The sequence below is a fragment of the Poecilia mexicana genome, unplaced genomic scaffold (assembly GCF_051168715.1).
Source record: "Poecilia mexicana isolate PSO_F unplaced genomic scaffold, ASM5116871v1 scaffold_12, whole genome shotgun sequence".
Taxonomy (NCBI): domain Eukaryota; kingdom Metazoa; phylum Chordata; class Actinopteri; order Cyprinodontiformes; family Poeciliidae; genus Poecilia; species Poecilia mexicana.
This window is the reverse complement of record NW_028263381.1, coordinates 17,409,752-17,431,697: the sequence shown is the minus strand read 5'-3', so window position 1 is coordinate 17,431,697 and position 21,946 is coordinate 17,409,752. Positions and strand designations below refer to the sequence as shown.

Genomic DNA, 21,946 nt, shown 5'->3' with positions numbered 1-21,946 from the left:
GCAGTAGCTGCATGCTGAGCCAGCCTTCTGTAGGCAAGAAGTTCTGGATCCCTTGGCATCTGCTTAATGATATTAACGTGCAAATTCAGTGTGAATATGTTGAACCACATCGTTGGAGCTTAGCCTAATCAGCAAGCAAAGGAGCTAGTTTTCAAATAACTCAATTTGAAAAGTGAACAGTATTGGCATCTATTGGTTTCTCTTCTAATGTCAGCTGAAATGTTCAGCCTTTGTGGTCCTAATGCGTAAAGTGTTAGAGTTTACATATTTGTTCACACAGCCATGAACATCTGTAAAGTTATTTTATACTGTAGGAAAAACTCCACGTGCTTAATAAAGCCATAATTACACATTATTAATCACTAGGCATATTTTATCAAATTTATTAGGATAATTTCAGTTTGATGTTAGAGGATGAAATTATGACTATCGTGTACAAAAGGAGAAAAACTAAAACAATACACAGGGCAAGAAATACATAAAAAAATTATTGTAAAATATCCAAAAAAGACAAAAGAAAAAGTAAAAGTAAATTATTAATTTTAAAGTTTTTGATGCAGGACTGTTTAGAAAGGCAACAATTGTGTAAATTAGTCAAATAAGTACATTTATGGATCCACTAATGGAAAAACTGGTTCTTAATTATGGTTATGGTTCTTAAAGTTATGCATATAACCTGAAGGATTTGAAGGATTGGATGAGTTAACCTCAACATTATAAATTATTTCTTTGTCTGCCTCGTGCTATTACTCTTCACTCTCAGCCTTATAGGTGCAATAATGCCTGAAGACACACAGCAGTTACAGTCTGGACACAATAACCTACTCTGTGGTGAAGGACACCTGCATAATGACTGCAGGCAAAATAAGACTGTGGTTTAACACAGTCGGCGCCACACACAGTTATGTGTGGTGAGAAATATAAAGGCAGTTTGGTGCAGCTTTTGTACTAATATCATTACTGACTTGCCTATTTAATCATCTCTAAACACATTTGCACGTATAAAGAGACGTTAGCATTCACGAGGTCAAAAGGAAGCACTGAGCTGCTTCAATCCTGTTTTATTTATGACTTTATCAAATGTGTCCTTCCTTCCGCTCCACGGAGTCGCATCATCCCGTTTCTGCTCCTGAAAATGTTTAAGACAAAGCGGGAAACCAGCAGCCAACAGTGGAAACATCACAAATAGCTTTTCAGAGCCTTTTATCAAGCTGTGTAGCTCTATATCAAAACTTTAAATTAACTAAACCAAATAAAAATGAGCTTATTGTAGAAAATAATATGGGAAAAGCTTATTTTTTAACACTGAGAATTTACATGATATATTGTATAACCATTTTATTTTTTTAGCTTGATATTGTTTAATTAATTTATTGTCTAAAACCTAATATCTGGACCTGATATGCTGTTCAGAACAGTACACGAAGTGGAGATGAGGTCGTGTTGACTTTGAAGCCTACAAATGTGAATGCATATATTTCCCATCCCAGCAATACTTGGCCTTGACCCCAGTCAGAGGATCGATAGCCTCTCTACCCCCATGGATGTGCATCCGCAGGTTACAGGCTGGGACAGACTGACACCGACTAGGATGGGCTTGTCTTAGCTGTTCGAGCTGGTTTCTGCTGCATTGCCTTTTTAAAACACTCCAACACTCCTGCAATGCGCTGAAGCCTAGAACTGTTGTGTACCCACACACCCTCAGTGCATCATGTTCATCACGCCACCACTGCCCTTAATAGATCCTACATGGAAAGCAGAACTAGACCTGAAATCCTACAGCTGGCAGCATGACGTCGAAGAAAAGAGAAAGCAAGTCATGGGACAAAGGCAAAGGACACTGCAACATCAGCAACAGAGTAGCTTGTTGGTGAAGTGTAGTAATTTACTACAGGTATCACAGTTTTAAAAAGACACATGCGCACACACACACACACACACACACACACACACACACACACACACACACACACACACACGCACACACACACACACACACACACACACACACACACACACACACAGCGAGGAAGTCACTGTGTCCATCTCTCTCTCTCTCTCTCTCTCTCTCCCTCTTTGTATTTTAGCTCACTCTCTCTCATTGTCTGCCTTCCTGTCTCTGGAGCAATCTAAATTTGGCTAACCTTGATGCATTAGTTGTGCTTCTTGAAAGCTTCCAGGGGAATTCCAATGAGAGAACAGCAGGGGAATGCAGGTCGTCTTTGCTCTATTTGGAAAAAAAAAAAAAAAACTAACTCAAATCTCAAAATCTGTATAATTCTTGGGAAACATTTATTCATCAATGTCTCATTAAGTAATTTTCTCATCTTGCTGATTTAGAAATAATTACACAACAAACATGTAGAAATAACATGTTTTTAAACACTTTACCTCTAACAACTACTAATGGTTTCACATTGATCCAAGTGACCGAATAATGAACAAAGGCATCAAGACTGATGGTGATCAATAATCGGCTAATGAGGCCAAGCCTTCAGAGAAAACTCTCAGACAACACAGCTTAAAAGGAAAGGGGGGGTAACATCGATTCCACCCAAAGTGCAAAGGTTGGATATGATGTTTCAACGTAGACAAAGTGAGTGTGTGAGTGTGTGTGATATTTCAGTGTTCCTCTAGTAGAGAAACATTTTTTGTGACCTTTAATGGAGGTTTTAAAATTGAAGAGCTGGTGAGCTCTGTTATTAAATCAGGCTTACCACCTTAGGTTAGCAGATAAACAAAAGGCTACATAAAACATGGCACCCATCACATGGATCTAGAGAATAAAATTTATACTGAAATACCATCATGGCTACGGTAATTCAAAATACTTTGGCATAGATCAGAAATTATTGATCTGCAACTAGTGCAGAATGCAGTAGCCTGTCTTCTTACTTCTAGTGCAATTTGAATTTGTCGAATTGTTCATAACTTTGGTCTCTACACACTCAGAGGACATCATCTCCAAGGTAAAACGTAACATAAGCAAGATTATGCTGTGGGAAGGCTTTTTCTCACCTGATACAGGGAAGTCTGCAAATAGCAAGAGAAATGGAGCTAAATTTTGGTCATAATCCAGAATAAGTGGTGAAATGTGAACAACGCTGTCTGCAGATATACCTTATCCATTTTGACTAAGTGTAAGCTATTTATGCCCAAACCAGTTGCAACTGTAATTATCGTGAAAGTAGGTCCTAAAAGTTAGTAATTCAAGAGGGCTGAATACGGCTGCACACCACATAAAAACTGTATGTTCGCCTAACCTTGATTTGAGTCACTGAACTAACAAGATAAGTGAAGCAGAGTTGCTTGCAGACCTTGGCTCAGCAGTAGTCAGCAGAATCGCAAAGCTGTGATGGAGTGCTCTTTTGTTGTCGATATTCTGTGATACGGAAATGCTGCCGTTTCCCTCAGCGGGGAATCGACTGACAGTTGACTGTCGCTGTCTGTGGTGCTGAAATGATCGGAACAAGTCAGCGGTTACAATTTGGAAAGAACGTAAGTGGACACATCGCCTCACTGTCTCCGAGTTTATTCTAAATCCCACACCCACGTAGCTCTGAGCCACGTGGTTCAGGCTGAGCAAGGTCCCAGGACCATCAGCTGACGCTCCTCTCTATCCCCTCCCTTCCTTCATAGGACGAAACAAAACTGCTTGGACATACCGTGTTAGAGGCAGAAGCTCCGGTATATAAGGAGAAGACGGAGCCTCTCTCAGTCGCTGTGAAAGCCATACACCCCTCACCTACTCACATACACACACACACACACACACACACATACACACATTGACACCCACACGCCTCTGCACCGCCAGCACTGTCTCCCTTCATTCCCGTGTGCATCTTCTACCTTAGTCTGACCGGATGAGTTACCCGGTGGACACGATAGGAAGTCCGTTCAGGAGAGTTATGGATACAAGAACAACCAGTTACGGCTACGGCCGCCCCAGCGGCACCCCCTCAAGCGGTTTTCGCTCCCAGTCATGGTCCCGGACAAGCCCGGGCTCCACCATGACCGCATCCTACAAGAGGACCGTGAACGCACCAGCTCCCCGGGCATACAGCTCAACTGTGCTGAGTTCCGCCGACAGCGTTGATTACAGTCAAACCTCGATCCTTAACGGTGACTACAAACGATCTAACGAGAAAGAACAACTTCAGGGGCTCAACGACCGGTTTGTCGTGTACATCGACAAGGTGCACTACCTGGAGCAGCAGAACAAGCAGATCGAGGCTGAGATCCAGGCGCTGCGGCAGAAGCAGGTGTCCCGCAATCAGCTGGACGACCTCTACGACCAGGAGCTGAAAGAGCTGCGCACCGTTCTGGAGCAGATCCACCGCGACAAGGCGCAGGTCCAACTCGACACCGAGCACATCGAGGAGGACATCCAGCGGCTCAGGGACCGCTTCGAGGAGGAGGCTCGAATCCGCGAGGAGACGGAGGCCATCATTCGCGTCCTGAAGAAAGACACAGGTGATTCGGAGTTGGTGAAGTCCGAGTTGGAGAAGAAAGTTCAGTCACTGCAAGACGAGATCGCCTTCATCCGCAACAACCACGAGGAGGAGGTGAGCGACCTCATCGCCCAGATCCAGGCGTCCCAGGTGACCGTGGAGAGGAAGGACCTCCAGAAGACCGACATCACAGAGGCTCTGCGGGAAATACGCACCGAATTGGAAGGGCACTCCAACCAGAACCTGCAGCAGGTGGAGAGTTGGTTCATGTGCCGCTATGCCAAGCTCACCGAGGCTGCGGAGCAGAACAAGGACGCGATAAAGTCCGCCCGGGACGAGATTTCCGACTACAGGCGCCAGCTCCAGGCGAAGACAGTGGAGCTGGAGTCCGTCCGCGGGATGAAGGACTCCCTGGAGCGGCAGCTGAATGATATTGAAGACCGGCACAACAGCGATCTGGCCAGCCTACAGGTAGGGAGACACTCCGAACAGAGTTATTTATAGAGAATAACATGGAAGGAAATATATATATGCATATTTTGAAATTCGAAGAACTGTCTTAATGTTGTGAGTGTGCGATAAAATATGATGTTTTGGAATAACTTAATATTCACTGTTTTGTCATGATGACGCATTTGTTATTTGACACATTTAAACAAAAATCATTTCCCCAAACAGCAATATCAAAATTGTAACACATCAGCACATCAGACATGTTCAATTGTTTTTTTTTCCCCGCTGCATCACGACTGCGGGACTTTCCTATTTCTTTATGAGCTTGGGAGATTTCCAGATGGTTAAAGGCAGACTGCAGTGCACGCTCTTTTTCCCTCCCTTCTCCCTTGCTGAGTCAGAGGCATGGATCGATGCCTTCATTGGTTCTGTCCTTGCATCGCACCGCTCAGAGTTTGGGGGAGGGTGGGGGCGGCGGAGGCTACCCTTGAAACAGAGGCTCAGCATCTCTAGAATGCTGAATTGCGTCAGAATATATTAGACCAACACCCTCAGTCCAGGCAAAAGTCGAAGGAGTTTTACTGCAGTGGAAGCTCAGACAGAAAATTTAGAATGTCCCAAAGACACAACAGGTTGTACATAAGAGAATAGCGCTGTCATTTTAAACCGGTTGCTTTTTCTCTGTTGTTGTTTTCTTTTTCTTAGGAGACAATCCACCAGCTGGACAATGAACTGAAGAGCACCAAGTGGGAGATGGCTCGTCATCTCCGTGAGTACCAGGACCTGCTGAATGTCAAGATGGCCCTGGATATTGAAATTGCTGCATACAGGTATAGTATTGAAACATTGCTCCTAATTCTCTCATGGCACAAACCAGAATTTAAATGACCAATAAATGGACTCTGTTTCTAACCAGGAAACTCCTTGAGGGAGAGGAGACCCACTTCAGCAGTTTCCCATATCGCCAGGCCGTCACTCCTAGTAAAATCTCCAAACCTAAATCTGAGGCCTCAAAGCTGAAAGTGCAACACAAGTTTGTGGAGGAGATCATCGAGGAGACACGGGTGGAGGACGATAAGGTGGACATTGATGAGGCTCTGGCAGAGATAGCACAGGAGCTCTCCGCTGCACCAGGAGAAGAAGGCGAGGAGGAAGAAGGGGAAGATGAGGAGGGAGAGGAAGAGCAGGATGCTGAGGAAGAAGCAGCAGAAGAAGAGGAAATTGTAGCTGCCACCGAAGCCAAAGTTAGTGCTAGCGCTCCTTCTAAGGATGAGGATGAGGAGGAAAAAGGTGACGATGAGGGAGAAGAAGGTGAGGGTGAAGGTGATGAAGGAGAAAAGGAGGAGGAAGAAAGGGAGGGAGAGGATGAAGAAGAAAAGGGGGGTGAGGCAGAGGAAGGTGATGAAGAGGGTGGAGAAGGAGGAGAGGAGGAAGAAGTTGAGGAAACAGTGTTGTGCTCCAAAGCTCCAGAGTCCAAAGCCTCTCCTGACAAAGAGAAGGATGGAGAAAAAGAAGGCAGCGCAGGAGAAGAGGAGGAGGCCGTAGCCGAAGAGGAGGGTGCTGAAAAAGAAGAGGAGAGTGCAGATGACAAAGCATCAAAGAGTGTAGACGAGAAGGAAGAAAAAGATGAAGCAGAGAAGGACAAAGAGGAAGATGAAAAGGAGGTAAAAGACGAGAAAGCAGATAAAACCGAAAAAGCTGTTCCAAAGTCAGAAGCTTCAAAAACTGAGGCCAGCAAGGAAGAAGCCCCAAAACCAGAGGGATCAAAGTCCCCTAAGTCTGAATCTCCAGTGGCAGGTTCTCCAAAGTCTGAATCCCCAAAACCTGGTTCTCCCAAGTCTGAATCTCCAAAACCTGGTTCTCCCAAGTCTGAATCACCTAAACCAGGTTCCCCCAAGTCTGAATCTCCAAAACCTGGTTCCCCCAAGTCTGAATCACCTAAACCAGGTTCCCCCAAGTCTGAATCACCTAAACCAGGTTCCCCCAAGTCTGAATCACCTAAACCAGGTTCCCCCAAGTCTGAATCACCTAAACCAGGTTCTCCCAAGTCTGAATCACCCAAACCAGTTTCTCCTAAAACTGAATCTCCAAAACCAGAGTCTCCTAAAGCTGAGTCCCCCAAGTCTGCTTCTCCAAAGCCTGAATCACCCAAAGAAAGCTCACCCAAGGCAGAATCCCTAAAGCCTAGCTCCCCCAAATCTGAGTCCCCCAAGTCTGACACCACCAAAGCTGAGGCTCCCAAAGATGACAAATCAGAAAAGAAGAGTGATTCAACAGAAGATAAAAAGGTAGAAAAGAAAGATGTTGCCATGAATGGAGAGGTGGAGAAGAGCAGCCCAGAGGAAAAAGAGAAGAAAGATGCAGACGTGATTGCTAACGGTGTAGATGAGAGCCCTGTTAAGGAAGACGGCAGCCAGAAAGTGGTGATCACTAAGACCGTGGAGACAATCACCACTGGAGAAGATGGATCCAAGCACGTCACAAAATCCATCACAGTGACAGAAACGGTGAAAGAGGTGGAGGAGGTGCTACAGGAGAAGCTGGTTTCCACCAAGAAGACAGAGAAGCAGTCTACCCAGTCTGTCAAGGAAGTGGCAGAAGCCGAATGAGCAGACTCCGGACAGCTTAGCTAAAGTAGAAGGAGAGGAGGGGGCAATCGTGAGAGGGGCATAAGTTAGAGGAGAGAACATAAGCAATTCACAAAGAACTAACGTAACAATGAAATCCATACAGCTAGAGCGATGTAACGAAGCCACACTAAAAGCAAATTATAGAGAGAAGCCAAAATAAAACATGACAAAACTTCAAACCTGCATGTTGAGTGAAAGCTTTAAAAGCGAGCTTCGCCGCTGACGCAGCGAAGAGCAAGCGACTGAGACATTTTATCCTCTTTTAGGTTCTTTCTGCTTTTATAAGGTGATCCCAGGAGTAGGAAGAAGGGACGGGGTATCTGCATGCTAGCTCAGAAGAGTGGAGCACTTTCCTCTCTTATCTGTTTGTTTGGTAGAAATGCACTTTAAAGAGATAACATGAGACTGTTGAGGAGATTTTTGAGTTAAAGTAGTCGGGGTGGGTGTGGGCAGGCGGAGGGTCCTCGGCGCAGACATGCACTCTACTGAAGAAGCCTTACTTGACTTGTGAAGATGCCATCTGAGCCAGAAACAGTGACAAACAATAAACACGAAACATGAGTCGGAGAAACACATAACCACACCAGTATACATCCAGTAACTGAAGCAATGACAGCTTAACAAATCTGAGAAAACTCCTAGCCTTAAACATGCTTTTTATCACTGTCTGTTATGTTTACCTGAGAGCAACTTAGACAAATGTAATTGTGCATCCTTGTATGCATAGAATGAACTTGAATTTAATTACAGAAATAAATGAGGTGCTACTGTTTGCAATCCCATAACTTTACTCATCTTGAACTATTTCCCAGCAGCCTTTGCTCAATAAATATCATAACAAAACCAAAAGAACATCGTCTCTTGTCCTTTTTGTACTGATACTGGGTTATTTTTTAAATGGTTTCTATTTCATGTAATAAATATTTTTACTCTTTTACTCTTTATTTTAATATAAATAATGACTTTAAATGAAGTTTTATTGGTTATTTTTAGATATATGAAGGACTATTTTTTTTCTGTAAGTATTAAAATAAGCCGAATAAGACATGATTGATTTGATCACAGAGAAAGTAAATGTCCAGACGTTAGTCAGCAAAAAGTGTGTAAGACTCTGCGTTTAAAAAAACAAAACAAAAAAAAACACAAAGGCAACCTTGTGTTGCCTGTCTGATTAAGAGTGCGGCAGTCTATCCATGGTTATATGAATGCATAAGTTAGTAGACATCATTGATATAGACTTTTTAAAAAAATAAATCAATAGATGGCTGCTAGTCCATAACAGACTGTAAAGGTTTATAACATACAGCTGAATTGTTTCTTTGCTTTTTGTCATGCATATAAGTTTCAGAGTATCAAACAAATTATCAGGGAAATTTAAGCTAAGTACGTAAGAGTAGCAATTTGCAATAGTTGATTTCACATTCTATGCAAAACGGATATAGAAACCAACTTGGCTCTATATGAAAAAAAAATTCCCCCCTTAACAGAAGAAGGATTTGTATCACACTTGACAACAGTATTTGCAAAGGGAATAAATGGCTATCGGTTGTTTATATCATTGGATACATTTTGGCCCACTTTTCTTTGCTAAATTGTTTTAATTCAAACTCATTACAGGGTTCTTCCAGCATAAACGGCCCGTGGAAGGTCAAGCCACTGCATTTCAGTTGGATTCCTAAATTTCTTTTGCTTTTCATAGTTGGGTGAGCTAGGGGGAATTAATTGGTGGATGGATATTCTTCTGCATATTGTGGTGAAGACTGAAAATCAATGCATCATTAATTGCAGCAGGTAGGACAGGTCCAGAAGCAGTAAATCAGCCCTAGATCAACACACTACCACAACCAAGGTTGACAGTCTGATTTATTTTTTCTGATATGGCTTTAATTTAATTGTCTACTGCAAGTAAGACATATTATTGGTCATAATGTTTTTTTTTTTAAACTAAGCAGTTCAATTTAATAAGGAACTAAACCTTCAGGTTTTTTTTTTTGTCGTGGTATGTTTTACACTGGAGGCTGTTCCTACAAAAGACAGACAACTACAAGCCTAATTGCACAATTTTTTTTATTTTTTAATTCTATGTAAATAGTCATCCGACTCAAACCTGACAATAGTTTGTAGGCATAGTAAATAGCAATCACACTGACTGCTGATGCTTTTTCTGTGATTTGAGACTTTTTAACATGGGATAAGTCTGAATCTATCTCTGCTCCACTCTGATTAGGGATTAGTTCTAAATGGAGTATGTGTTTTTCCTCCCAACAAAACTTGATTAGAAAATAAAATAAATAATTTTTCCCAATTGCCTAATTTGCTTAGACGTGTTTCACATTTTTTTGCAAACACAATACTATTGTCTTAATTGTACCAAAACAAATTCTAGGATCTCTATAAATTAATCTATTTCAAATGTGACAGCAGGTTTGAGATTTATAGAACAGGGTTTCCACTTAGCCTCGTTTATGCTACTTTGGGAAAGTTGCTGGCGTATCAGTCAGCTCAATGACAAGACACCTGTCTTATACAGGTGAGTAATATCGATTGTTTACGTCACAACAGAATCCTACTTCTAGAAGTATGAACTTTTGCTTTCATTTTGGTTAAGTAGTGACTTTTGCTATATTTGTGTCTTATGTGCAGTTTAAGAGTATTAAGTGATTTATCCATCCATCCATCCATCCATTTTCTTTACACCCTTGTCCCTTAGTGGGTTTAGGAGGGGTGCTGGTGCCTATCTCCAGTTAACATTCAGGGCGAGAGGCAGGGTACACCCTGGACAGGTCACCAGTCTGTCGCAGGGCAACACAGAGACACACAGTACAAACAACCATGCACACACACACACTCACCTAGGGACAATTTGGAGAGGCCAATTAACCTGACAGTCATGTTTTTGGACTGTGGGAGGAAACCGGAGTACCCGGAGAAAACCCACACATGCACAGGAAGAACATGCTAACGCCATGGAGAAAGGCCAGGGGCGGGAAGTGATTTAAAAACTATTTATCTCTGTCACCTCTGCAGGATACGTAAGTGGTTACCAACTTAACCAGCAAAAAGGCTTTCAGATGTTTCATCACAATGGAGGGTCATCAGCTTGACCTAATCTTGCAACTTTAAGTTTTCAAAGAGTCACCAATAAAACAAAACCTGGGTGTATTTTTTTTATCATTGGAGCTCAGATATTCTGTCTAATTAAAACAGGAAGTTTCACCATTTTAAAATGCATTTTTAACATATATTGTAACTGATGATCTGAAAGATACAGACAGAAATGTACTTAAATGAAGGAGTTCTGATGGAAGTTCAAAATTTGAACAGAGAGGCCAAAATAACCCACACACGTGGCTTCAAGAGGCATTTCTTTATTTATTCACCCAAAACACAAACACTCAAGTTAGCATTCAGCAGTTAAACATCTTACAGACATGAGGAACTGTGCAGTCAGACTTTTATGGTTTATTCTTGATATTGGGAAGCAGTTTAGATTGACTTGTTGCTGTAAATGGCTATCAGACTGTTTTATTGAGCACCATGTTACCAAGCAGCATTGCCAGCGTCTTATCTTGTCTTATCTGATTAATGAGCTGAGATTTTCACTGTCGCAACCAAAGAATTCACTTTTTACCTGTTGTGCTTTTCTCTTCAGCAGGCTCGGGCTTGGCTGCTTTTTCTTCAACTTTCTCCTTTTTGGCTTCATCTTTCTTTGGAGCAGCTTCTTTGACATCAGGTTTGTCCTCCTTCTTGGCATCAGCCTTCTCTGCTTTCTCTTCGCTCTTTTTAGATTCTTTTTTCTCCTCCTTCTCGTCACTCTTTTTAGATTCTCCCTTTTCCTCTTTCTCTTCACTCTTTTTTGATTCTTCCTTCACCTCTTTCTCTTCGCTCTCTTTAGATTCTCCCTTCTCTTTTTCTTCATCTTTGGCCTTTTCATCTTCATCCTCTGTTGCTTCTGTTGTTTCCTCCTCTTGTGCTTCTGCTTTGACCTCTGCTTCTCCTCCTTCACCTTTCTCTTCCTTCTCTCCCTCAGCCTGTTCAACATCTCCCTTTTGCTCCTCTCCATCACCACCTGAAAAAAACGCATTAAGTTTTCAAATTATTCTTAGTCTTAATTATTGAGTTTATAAATATTGAAGATAAAAGCACTAACCTTCTTCCTCTTTAACCTCTTCATCTTCCTCCTTTGCTTCCTCCTCTCCTTTCTCCTCCTCCTGCTCTCCTCCCTCTTCTTTCTCCTCCTGCTCCTCTTCCTCTTCTTCTTTCTGCTCCTCTCCACCCTCCTCTTCTTCCTGCTCCTCCTCCTCTTCTCCCTTTACCTCCTCAGCCTCCTCTTCCTCCTCCTCTTCCTCTGCAGGGGGGCTGGCCTCTGCTTGCTGGGCATGGCTGGCAGAGATTATGCCCTCAGTGGTGCTGGAGCTGAGCAGGCGGGAGGTCATCAGGTACGAGGTGCCAGAGCTCAGACTGGAGAGCATGGGCCGGGCGAAGGATGGTGCCACCATACTGTGGCTGTACAGGGAGGCCACGCCCCCAGGAAACCCAACACTGAAGCGAGACTCCTCCCCTTCCAGAAGCTTCCTGTTTCAGTCAAAAAAAAAAAAACATGGAAGAGGCAAATCGTCTCTAGTCATTATTGAAACTAAGATTTTCAATAGTTTCTAATGAAATGTAAATATTATTTGTTAGAATTGATTCATGGTATAATTTAAAAGCATGTGTTAGTTTTTTCAATTGTAAATTATTTTGCTCAATGTTTATATATGTGATGTAAATGAAATTTAAATACATGAATAAATACATACCTAAAAACATATTGTGTATAAGTATTTAATCAAAAAAAATTATGTCTTCATCATCTACCTTATTAATATTAGACAATAATTGTTTAATTTTATGCAATTTAAAAAAAAGAAAACAGCCATTATGTCAAATTAAATAGAACCTAGCACATGTTAGTTAACCTGTATAGTTAATGAGTTACAAACACTCATTGTGTCCATAGCAGGGCTAGCCCCGCCCACTCACTGACAGATACGGTCGACCAATTCATTAAATTCACAATGATCCTCAGATAATAGATAAAATTGTGTTTTAAATATAACAAATCAAAATTGTAATAAATTATTTTCACATTTAATTATGTATTAAACTAATTAAATGTTTAAAGAATTTGAGATATTTATTATTCAGTATATACAATTCTACATATTTATTAAAAGAATTTATCATGTATATTAATATTTAGTTACTTTATGTTGATTTGTGGTACCGTTGTTACACAATGATAGAAGTTGAACATTGTGTCTTCAACGTTTCAAATCTGCTCTTTTGAATGAAAAAAACTCATAAGAATAAGCTAAGTTAGGGTTAGGGTTCAAAGACGACTTTAACTTGATTAATCATCACTCTGATGATCTATGCATCTGTATTTGAATCTCACCTGTATGCTGCGATTTCGATATCCAAAGCCATTTTGACATTCAGCAGGTCTTGGTACTCCTTAAGGTAGCGTGCCATTTCCTGTTTGGTGCCCCTCAGCTCATTCTCCAACTCTCCAATCGTGTCCTGAATAGAAAAGCAAGGTGAGTAGCCTAAATATAATATAAGATCTGCATAAGCATCACACTGCAGCATGCCTGTACTTACATGCATAGCAGCTATCTCTGCACTCTGCTTCTCCTCCATCTCGTGCAGCTGCTTCTCCAGGGACACATTGAGGCCTCTGCATGCATCAATCTCCAGTATGCGGGCCTGCAGCTGACGGCGGTACTCTCCTGCTTCATCCTTTGAGCTTTTGACTGCACTGCTGTGCTGAGCCACAGTTTCCGTCAGGGAGCCCACCTTCCCCCTAAACCACTCCTCAGCCGCCTGCATGTTCTTTGCAGCCAGCCTCTCGTACTGGGATCGGATGTCCCTGAGAGCGCCGGACAGATCTGGAGCAGCAGCTTCAGATTCAACTGCTACCTGGACCCCCAGCTGGACCTGAGCCTGAAGTTCAGCCACCTCCCCCTCATGGATCCTTTTGAGGAAGGTCAATTCGTCCAGCAGGGTTTCAACACCTTTCTCCAGCTCGGCCATTCCTAAGGCGGCCTCATCTGCCTCGCGACGGGCCTCCATCAGCTTGCCCTCAGCCTCTTCCCGAGCCAACATCTCCTCCTCATATCGACCCTGCAGTGAATTCAGGGTTTGTTCCAGCCTCTCCCTCTGACCAAGGACAGTCTGCTGCTCTGCCCTTGCTTCATCCACAGCTGCTCTCAGAGTTCTGGCCTCTTGCTCGTACAATGCTCTGAGACGAGATGGCTCAGCATGCCTTTGCCTCAGCAGCAGCAGCTCTGCCTCCAGAGCACGGTTCTGCTGCTCCAACTCACGCACCCTCTCGATGAAGCCTGCAAAGCGGTCGTTGAGTTCTTGCAGCTGGCCGCGCTCCTGTGTGCGTACGGCTCGAAAGTCGGAGCTGATCTGGGCTGCCTGGCTGAGCTCCCGCTCCAAGGAAGAGGCCGGGGAGGAAGAGGAGAACAACACCCGGCTGGGGGAGGAGTACTGCAGACGGGAGGAAGATTGAGGGGACGCACGGGAAGAGTAGCCGGCATGGGTCCTCCCTCTCACCACCACCCGAGAGGTGGGCTCCACATACAGGTGTTTGTACAACGAGGAGGCATAGTAGGGGTCATATCCGATGCTACTCATGGCTGAGTGTTGGAGGGACTTGCTGCTCTTCCCTCTTCTCTTTGTGTCTGTGTGGGTGGGGAGGTGTATAGAGGGCTCAGCTTTAAGCCCCGACTGCTTGCTGCAGCGGCAGGCTGAGCTTTTATAGCAGGACAGAGTCTGACGCAAGCACTTTCTCCAAACTCTGACAATGCAGCCTCTCTAGGCTTTCACTGCAGCAGCATAAGATCAGAGAGAGCTGCTGTGGGCACATAGGCGTAGGAGGAGATAGACTCCTGTGAAACTGGTATTACATTTTTTAGGCACTAATCATATTATGGTTCTTTAGGTAAAGAAAAATAAAATTAATTAACATCCAGATTTATTTGAAATCTTGACACTGGATTTTACAGCATCACAAACAGCTGGTTTGTTGTCTTCATTATTTATATTCTTCTAAAATATGGAAGAAACAAACTGCATATATACAACTAGAGATGGGCTCTCCTGATGCATCAGTCAAGACTTAGTTTGCCTTCTCCTGGCAGAGACGAGAATTACAGTTGTGATATCAAAAACCTGCTCTGTTATATCATGTCATCAAAAACGATGACATGATGAAAGCAGCAAAAATAGTTCTTGTATATGTATTTTTTTAAGACTAAGTTGGTTCTTCCTATTTTTGTCCCAGTGCAGAATTCGTATTGTTAATAATATGGATGCATAAAGAGAGCAAAGCATTATTAAAACTATTAATAAAACATACCTCTGCTCAAATTGCAAGGTTTAAATAAGACAAACTGTCTCTCAAGAGAGTCCAGCGAAAACTTGAGAGAGTCGTCATCTTTCAACTTATTCATCAGGCGTGTGTCAACTTTTCAGCTGTAATTTGAACATGTCTGCTTAGAGCCACAAGCTTTGCTATAAGTTACTGGGATTGTATGTACACAAACACAAAGTAATTTATAATTTTGAAGTAAAAGCAAAAAAAAATGATAGATAAACTGAAAAGTGTATTCAGCCTCCTTTACTGGCATACTCCTAAATAATAAAAATAGTACCACCAATTGCCTCATCTTAACTGTGGATGAAGTTGATGTTTATGTCATTTTTTCCCCGTAAGATATTTTTGGTTGGGCCAGTGGACCAATCTACATTTATCAGACATGAAGCAAGCGAAGAGAGAGAGAGAGGCTAGGAAGACATGTATCAAATGTCCTGAGGTCACAAGCTGAACCAGAGATCCGCAGCTCAGATGGGAAAATCTGTTGGAAGGTCAACTGATAATCGTGGATTTCCCAAATTTGGTCTTATTGAAAAAAATCCCATAAGATGTTCCTTTTGGATACTTTTCTTTGCAGTTAGGGATACACTAACAAAGGCATCTAGAATGATAGATGGAGGAAAATACACAGTGATCTTTCACAAACAAACTGCCAGAAGCTGCTAGAGATACACCAGACCATCACATTCCAGTAGATCAGTAAGTCTAAACATGCACACAAAATTACATTGGAATATATCAAAGCCTATTTATGTGCTGGTTTGGCTTACTAGACATTTTGCAGGTTCATTTTCTATACTTTTAGTGTAGTTTAAATCTTTGATAATCTGATTTCATGATGAAGCCTCCAGTCACAATTTTCTTTAGAGTAAATTTTGTTTCCTCCTTCATTTTGAAATATGCCTTTCCGTGATGTCTGGTTTGATTTATTTCCTATTGTTCCTGGTTTTTGTCACTTCAGCTGCTTCATATGTAATTGCTCTCACTCTCTGCTGAATATGTCAGACATATCCAAACAATTTGGCTGAAAACCTAAAAGCTACACTGTGTGCTTCTGCCTGCTGCCAGCTTCTGCTTGGTTCTTTTCAGCTTCTTTACCACCTAAGCACTTCCTTAGGGTCAGAGACTCTCTACTAACTCCCAGAAGTGTCTGGGTGAGCATAGACGCCATCCGTCTTTCTCAAAATCCTGACTACTGTCCAGATCAAGCAAGTCAAGTCCAAAATCACTGAATTTGGCATACAAATGATGGAATATGATATAATTTGGTGTTTTTTGCATTACATGCTACACATAACCAAAGCTCAAAGTGTATCCTTCCATTGACATTTACAGAGACAGATTGTCGTCTCCAAGTTTGTCTGTTTTGTGACCCACAAAGCTCAAGCTTGGTTCTCCCTCAGTCAGACCAGCCAGTTGTTTTAGGAAGACCTGACTTCAGCTGACCATAAATTGTTAATAACTACAACTTGCAAGGCAAAGGGTTTTGCTTGTGAAGAAGGAAGACTGCTCTGTTGGTAAGAATTGTCCACACACAATAAATTTTAAGTGCATATATACAACAACCTGCCCTGCGATGGACTGGCGGCCTTTCCAGAGTGTACCCCGCCTCCCGCCTGTTGACAGTAAGAGGTAGGCACCAACACCCCTCCCAAAGCCAATGGGATAAGGGTGTAAGAAAATGGATGGATGGATAAATATACAACAACCCAAGCCTCATCACAGAGAGGAAAAAATAAAGAATTAGGCTGCTGTTTGTGTAAGCTCCTCCCTCAGCAGAAATTTGGAGCAGAGCGAGTTGTGCCTTTCTTGACTTCTTGAAGCCGCAGCGAGCCACGTCGTCAATTCTAAATAAAAAAAGAAGCTACTCAGGTTTTAGGTGGTGGTATAGTTTGTTCACAAGTAGCCTTGTACAACCAAGTTAAACTTGTATTGGAAAAAAAAAATTGTCGAAAGCTCCTTAAAGAATGATAGATCACTGGAAATAAATCATCCTTAAAGATAATCCATGAGAAATAATTGGTGTAAAATTATTATACTAAAAGTGCAAAATTTAAAAGTTATCCTCAGATAACTTACTCCACCCGCTGGCTGCATTTGGCCCTCTCACAAGTAACACAATATATCACTTTAGAATGGCCCGTTAAAACTCCAGACAGAAATTCAATGTGTGGCAAGACTTAAATGTTAATGTTTACAGATTAACGCCGTCCAGCATGCCTGAGCGTGGACAGCTTTGCAGGACTGGACAAGAATTTAAATTTGCATATTTACCTCAAAGCAATTGCTGCTTGCACTAAAATATTCCACAAAGTGGAGTTGAATTTAAGTGCAGACTGTACCATTTGCATTTTCATACTTTGTTTTCTATCTGTTGCGGTGAATACATACTGTGGACTGCATGTTTATGTTCAAAAGGCATATTTTAAATTATTTAAGGCAAGTCTTCCTGTTTTCTGTCTGTTGACTTTCATTTTGCAAAAACTATTTTAGTCAAGTGCTGCTTGCCTATACATGCAGTTACTTAGACGCCCCTTAAATGCTGACTTAGACTTTTTATTTTCCTATGCCTGATGATTACATGAATCTGTGCATATAATGTGCAATGACCTGCTCAGCATTTTGCACATGAAGACTCATCTCACCCAGTCAGCATCATATATTTTTGCTGTTCATTGCAGTGCTTTGCATCAATATCACTGAACAGAGTTTGAATGTGAGTGCGGTGTGTGGGATTTGACCGTGCTTTGATCTGTAACCAGTGCTGTTTGTGTAATTTTTCCTTGCACCAGAGGCCAGTAGAGCCCTCAAAGGCAGTTCGGAGCTTCTATATACAGTGAAAGCTGTGTGACACCGCAAGCTGAGTCATCGGAACAGTTGTGATCACGCAAACTCCCTTGTGTCCACTTTTTCCATCTCTAGCAGCAGCTTCGCAATCTGCACCGAGGCGATTTGTTGCAGACAAGATGCTTACAGAACTCTGGGCGACACAACCGAGGCAGCAGATCATTAAGTCGCCCCTTCAACCAAATGAAAATGCTTAGAGGCGTAATGACAAACTTGTGGCTTGTTAGGTCAAGAGAGATGATGAGTACTGAATGTCAGGTATTAACAAACACTGATAGTTAACAAAAACATGAAACAGGCTACATTGTTTTATACCAACTTGAAACGAAAAGTGTAACTAGCAAATGGGTGAATGCGGTCACCAGTTTCCCAATACTACTGAAATTTAATATGGTTGTTAAAAAAATATAACCAGAGAAATTTAAGGCAAAGGAGTTTTTTTTTTCCTTACAATGCAGTTTTTTTATATACAGTACAACTCAAGGTCACATGATGCAGGTTGGCATTAATCCTAGAATTCCATATTCTTTTTTTGGACCTCTGCCTTTCTAGTGGATCATAATTTCACAGGAGGATGACAGAACACTTTGCTTCATATTTCAGCTTTTGGATTTTGTGGTTCAGTTTCCAAGCCAGCTCCATTATGTCCGTTCTGGGAGTTTCTCATTGCTCCTTCCTGGCATTACATTTCCTATATGATGCAGAATATTTAGCTTCTGAGACTTGTTCTTGTAGAATACTGTATACTGTACTGATACTATTTTGTGCAATTCATTTTTTCTAAAAGCTAAAAAAGACGGAATAATACCGAAAACAAACATCACTTGCTTATTCTTTACAAGATCAACCCCTAGTGGTCATAATAAGACACAACATTAAAATCAGACTACATATTTGTCAAGAATTTCATGGATTTATGTTGCAAAACTAGAGATTTTGAAACAACTCAGAATTTGTACAAAATTTCACGTTCACAGTTTTAAGCCTATAAATAATGATTTCTGCATATTTCCTTTATTGACAAATGGACTACAGATGAATGAATGGATTAAGTTGTAGTAGATAGTTGCTTAGTCCTTGGAGAGAAAATCATAAAGTTTTAATGTTTATATGGTATAAAAATATAAAAGTATACATTTCAAAATGCAATGGATTTAAAAGTACCATGTATGGATAAAAAAAGTGGACAATGGAACCTGGATGGATAAATGAAAACTGAATGATGGACAAATGGGCAGATATAGGGATGAATGGACACATGATGATGACCAAAGAAACAAGAAGGGTGAATATTAGAAAAAGGACAGATGGATAAATGGATGAATGACAAACAAAAAATGAATGTATGCATGGCAAGTCGATGATGAATGAATGCAGAATGGATGGATGGCGGACAAATGGAAAGACAGGTGGATGATGCACGTATGGATTGATAAAAGGTCAAAGGTTTTCAAACAAATGGATTGGAAATGTAAAAGTCACTATGAATCGTTCACAGTAGTTTTATTGTCAGCTTTGTAGCAATTCATTTTAGGATGAGGAAGCTATGTGCCACCAACTCTGCTCTTTACACTTTTGTTGCACAGATCTCATTTTAAAAGTCATGTTGCTATTTTGGTTTATCCCTGACCTCTGGCCTTCCCATAAGCCCAGTTGCTGTCTGGTTTATTGGCCTGCTTTGTGTGTCCATCAGAGGGTGAAATGCCCTCACAGGTGGAATGCTGGGGGGCTGGTCCGCTATAAAAAGAGTTCGGTATGTTGTCTGGGATCACTGTTGGGCAGCCAGTAAGTGTGTGAAAGAGCAACTTAGAACGGCTGAGGGCTCTGTGTCTAGTTTAGAGCTAAAAATCCAAGGAAAACTATTAAATATGACTGCTGTCCACCGCTTAGTTATTGTCCGCCATGGAGAGAGTGCCTGGAACCAGGAGAACCGCTTCTGCGGATGGTTTGACGCCGACCTCAGTGAGAAGGGTGTGGAGGAGGCCAAGCGTGGAGCCCAGGCCATTAAGGAGGCAGGCCTGAAGTTTGACGTGTGCTACACCTCAGTGCTGAAACGCGCTATCCAGACCCTGTGGACCATAATGGAGGTCACTGACCAGATGTGGCTGCCTGTGATTCGCACCTGGCGCCTGAACGAGCGCCACTACGGAGGCCTCACCGGTCTGAACAAGGCAGAGACCGCCGAGAAGCACGGCGAGGAGCAGGTGAAGATCTGGCGTCGATCTTTTGACATCCCACCTCCACCTATGGATAAGGATCACCCTTACCACAAAATCATCAGTGAGGTGAGACGCCTAAACTTAACCATCATATAGCTCCTTACAAGTGCAACAGTCTGCTTCTGTTTTGGTTAATTCCAGTCCCGGCGTTACAAAGAACTGAAGGCTGGTGAACTGCCTACATGCGAGTCTCTGAAGGACACCATTGCACGTGCCTTGCCGTTCTGGAACGAGGTTATTGCTCCACAAATCAAAGCAGGGAAGAATGTCATCATCGCTGCCCACGGCAACAGCCTCCGTGGCATAGTCAAGCACCTGGAGGGTGAGTTTCGCAGTCAGCAAGCGGGCACAGTCGTTTTGTTTTTAAAATCTGAAACTCTTAAATAGTTTCCAGAGATTTAATTCCAGAGAACAACACAACTATGAATAGATCTGCATAGAAGAAAAGGCCTTGAGATACTAAGCTTTTGATTCCACTGCTTATAAATAGCCTGCAAAGACTCTTGCACTGAAGTGCAGGGTAGAGGGTCATGAGTCTGGTTCCCATTACAGTCACGACCTTTATGTCGAAAGGTTGTACATTTCTAAGCAGTGGTCAGGGATGAATAGGGGAGTTTAGCATTCACTGGGAATAACAGAAGAAGTGTCAGGCAAACAATAAGAAAGGCAGATTATTTTTATATGTATATAAAAATATGTAATTCATTTATAACAGAATAAATGTGAAAAAACTGAATAGTTAATTACTTAAATTTGTCACTAATTCATTAAAAATAGCACAGATCATTTGAATGTGCCATTAATAAAATACTTATTTTATTCACAAGAAACATCTAATATTTTAATGTATTTTTGTAAAGTATTTTTTATTTTCACTATGTGCGAAACATACATTTTAATTTAAACAGTCTGTCATAACATAAAAGTCAGTGTGACGGGCAAAGGCTGTGCTATACAGTTTAATTGGTCTGCTTCAGACTTCCTGTGCACATTTAACCAACATAAAGCTGGGGGCAATTTGTCGGGAACAATGACAATTAGTACTGTTATCCAGTTCAAATGCTCCTACTTCTGATTTCAGGGTTTGTTTGTGTTGTCTTTTCCAGATATGTCTGATGCAGCCATCATGGAACTGAACCTGCCAACAGGAATCCCAATCGTATACGAACTGGATGCAGATCTGAAGCCGGTCAAGCCCATGTCTTTCCTCGGTGATGAGGAAACCGTGAAGAAGGCCATGGAGGCTGTGGCTGCCCAGGGAAAAGCCAAGAAGTAAGCCGGCCATGGAGGTTCCATGAGGAAGCAGAAAATGAGACTTTTCATCCCCTAATTCTTCCAGATTTTCCTCATATTTCATTCCAGATTGGGGAAATGGTTAATGGTTGGGAGGAGGGCCAGGCCCCCACATTTTACACAGCCACACATCACTCAGCCCTTTTAAATTGTGGTCAAGCTCTATTTTTTGGGTTCACCACTCTGGCACATCCAATAAATAAGTCATGTTTGTACGTCTGCCTTTTTCTTATCCTCACATCTTTTCCTTTTTTTCTCCCCACATACGCGGTCATCTTTTTTTTTCTATACACCCACACTTTTCCATAGCAATCTGGAAATCAGTGGTTTCAGCAAAGCACAAAGGTGCTGTGAAATTTTATCCTGAGGTAGCACAAGCAGATGGGGGGGAGGGGTTGGATGTGAAATGCAGTCTGAGAGAAAAGTCAATGGGTTCATCTTGGCAGTGTTCCCACAATGCAGGCTTGTTTGTTTTCAACTCTAATCAGATCAAAGAGAAAAATGCGATAACAAAACGGTTTTAAGTAACTACAAATCACACAAGTAACAGCCAGTCAATAGCTTTTAAGACATATGGATCATGTGGGAAATAATGCATTAAACATAGATATGGCATCACTCCTG

General features: G+C 42.0%; 3 protein-coding genes across 3 annotated transcripts; 2 read left to right on the top strand and 1 right to left on the bottom strand.

Annotated features, from left to right (window-relative positions):
- The first annotated feature begins 3,574 nt into the window (after positions 1-3,574).
- Positions 3,575-8,389, top strand: nefma (neurofilament medium chain a). The gene is made up of 3 exons (XM_014976323.2): positions 3,575-4,925; positions 5,613-5,737; positions 5,824-8,389. The coding sequence occupies exons 1-3, from the start codon at positions 3,867-3,869 to the stop codon at positions 7,514-7,516; spliced, it is 2,877 nt and encodes a 958-aa protein (XP_014831809.2). The 5' UTR covers positions 3,575-3,866; the 3' UTR covers positions 7,517-8,389.
- A 2,500-nt stretch (positions 8,390-10,889) lies between these two features.
- nefla (neurofilament light chain a) lies at positions 10,890-14,259 on the bottom strand. Its single transcript, XM_014976325.2, has 4 exons — positions 13,181-14,259; positions 12,975-13,099; positions 11,688-12,112; positions 10,890-11,606 (listed from the first exon to the last, which is right to left on the bottom strand). Exons 1-4 carry the CDS (start codon positions 14,219-14,221, stop codon positions 11,158-11,160), a joined length of 2,040 nt encoding a protein of 679 aa, XP_014831811.2. The 5' UTR covers positions 14,222-14,259; the 3' UTR covers positions 10,890-11,157.
- A 5,327-nt stretch (positions 14,260-19,586) lies between these two features.
- pgam2 (phosphoglycerate mutase 2 (muscle)) lies at positions 19,587-21,537 on the top strand. Its single transcript, XM_014976326.2, has 3 exons — positions 19,587-20,095; positions 20,171-20,351; positions 21,136-21,537. Exons 1-3 carry the CDS (start codon positions 19,679-19,681, stop codon positions 21,303-21,305), a joined length of 768 nt encoding a protein of 255 aa, XP_014831812.2. The 5' UTR covers positions 19,587-19,678; the 3' UTR covers positions 21,306-21,537.
- Positions 21,538-21,946: the final 409 nt, after the last annotated feature.